Genomic DNA, 2,123 nt, shown 5'->3' on the forward strand with positions numbered 1-2,123 from the left:
TAATGAATGCAAAGATACAGCATGTTACTTTTACAATGAAGAAGCATTGGTGGCTGGAGAAGACACAAGTCTGTCCAAACAAAACAAAAACCGTGACATCATCGCTGGAAAAAAACAAAAAACAGCGATTATCCTGTGACCCTCACTATTTACGAGCTGATAATAGCCATGTTTGTTGTTTTTACAGACAAGACTGGCAGTCATAGTGTGGATGATGCCTCAGGCTCTTCTGCTGAGCTGTCCTGAAGAACCCCTGGTAAAGACTCAACTTCAGTGGCAGAGATGGACTGGCTGATCTCTCTAAGTGAGCTTTTCGTTAAGTCCAGGCACGCACGCTTCAGGATGTGACGGACCTTTTTGCTCAGAAGCATGTACAAGAGGGGGTTAATGCAGCTATTAAAAAACCCCAAGCTGTTGGCCAGAGGAAAGCCCATTTTCAGTATGTCATGAAGATACGCGGAAGAATGGATTGACAACTCCATCAAGCTGAATGTATGAAACGGAGCCCAGCATAGAAAGAAGGCGAGAACCACTGCAGATACTGTTTTAGAGAAGCTAGAAAGACGAACAGAACGCTGGGATTGATTGACTTTGACTGCCAGAAGTATGCCTGTCACACATATGGCAGTGAATGGCAGAAGGAAGCCCACAGTGGTTCGAATGGACACTATTACAATGTGTCTTACAGCCGCAGCATGCCCATCCTGTGGGTGGAAGTTGTTAAAGCATAACACTTTGTCATGTATGCGCATGGTGTCACGAAATATAAGCGTCGGGCAGCTCAAGGCGGCAGCCAGCACCCATAAACACCCACACATAAACCAGGCTCTGTCCATGGTCCGATGCCTCTGAGACCAGCTGTGATGGACCACAGAAACATACCTGTCGATACTGAGCACTGTGAGGAAAAGCACACTGGCGTACATGTTCATCGTAGACACAAAGGAATTCAGCTTACACATGACCCACACCGAAGGACCAGTGGAAGTCCCGCAGGATGTAATCGATGTAGAAGGGTAAGAACAGCACAAACACAAAGTCGGCCATAGCCAGATTGAGCAACCAAACACTGTTGACTGTTTTCTTGCTTTTACACCCCGTCACCCAAATGACAGTTCCGTTTCCAATCAGACCCAGCACAAAGGAAATAATGTAAATGACCACCGAAATAATGTGCATTACTTCTGTCTGCTTGTGGTCCACTTTAAGTTCTTCCAGGTCGCCATACTCCATGTAGTTTTCATAGGTGTAATTTCCATAGTCCTCATCTGACTCATTCATTGCTGTGGAAACGTTATCTGTGGGAAGAGAAATCCGACGGTGAGATCTCAGCAACACAGAGAAACTCAGGAGTCATGATGCTATAAACTTACACTTTTTGTAACTCAGCTAGTCTCCTGGACGGATCTTCTAATCATTCAGTTCTTGTGTTGAGGTCTGGACAGGGTGTGTCCCTGAAACAGTGTCAACATCCTGGTGGGTCAACAATGTGGACAGTGAGATTTGTGAGTTTGTTCCGTGCAAGACAGAAAGACTAATAAATATTACATAGATAGATAGATAGATAGATAGATAGATAATTCATCTCCAAGAGAACTTCACATTTCCAGCACTGTGACAAGAATAAGAATGGGGACACAGGGGGCATTGCAGGACCCAGAAAGCAGAAAGCAGAACATGGTAAGTAAAAGTAAAATAGTACGTAAATGCCAGTATTATTGCACAACTTGTTATAATTTGTAACACAATAGGTCAGATAAAACACACATTGTTTGTGTGAGTCAATGTCAAGAAGCCTTCTGAACTCATCATGAAGGTGGAAGTTGCCTTCTTCTTGGTGAAACAAATGAAACTATCTTTTTATTTCTTGGTCACATCACAAATGTAGATTACTGTGCAAAATACAAATATGAGAAAATATAAAATATAGAGAACAACAACATACAGTGAGGAAAAAAAAAGCAAGTCTGTGACTTTGACAGGGAAAATATGTCGAAAAAAAGGCTGGACCCTGAAAAAAACCAACTGCTGAATGCTGCATCAGTGAGAGTAAAAAAGAGAAGTTGACTGTCAACATTCACATGTAAATCTCAAATACAAACCAAGGACGGATCAAACAGATG

The 2,123-nt window shown here is 42.7% G+C and overlaps 1 protein-coding gene across 1 annotated transcript; it reads right to left on the reverse strand.

The window, feature by feature from the left end:
* Positions 1–200: 200 nt before the first annotated feature.
* Positions 201–1,179, reverse strand: LOC144742133 (chemerin-like receptor 2). Its single transcript, XM_078624631.1, is given in 2 exon segments — positions 201–965; positions 967–1,179. Coding segments are annotated over 2 exon segments (978 nt in total).
* Positions 1,180–2,123: the final 944 nt, after the last annotated feature.

The sequence above is a fragment of the Lampetra planeri genome, unplaced genomic scaffold, assembly GCF_965212315.1.
Source record: "Lampetra planeri unplaced genomic scaffold, kcLamPlan1.2.h2 scaffold_871, whole genome shotgun sequence".
Classification (NCBI taxonomy): Eukaryota; Metazoa; Chordata; class Hyperoartia; order Petromyzontiformes; family Petromyzontidae; genus Lampetra; species Lampetra planeri.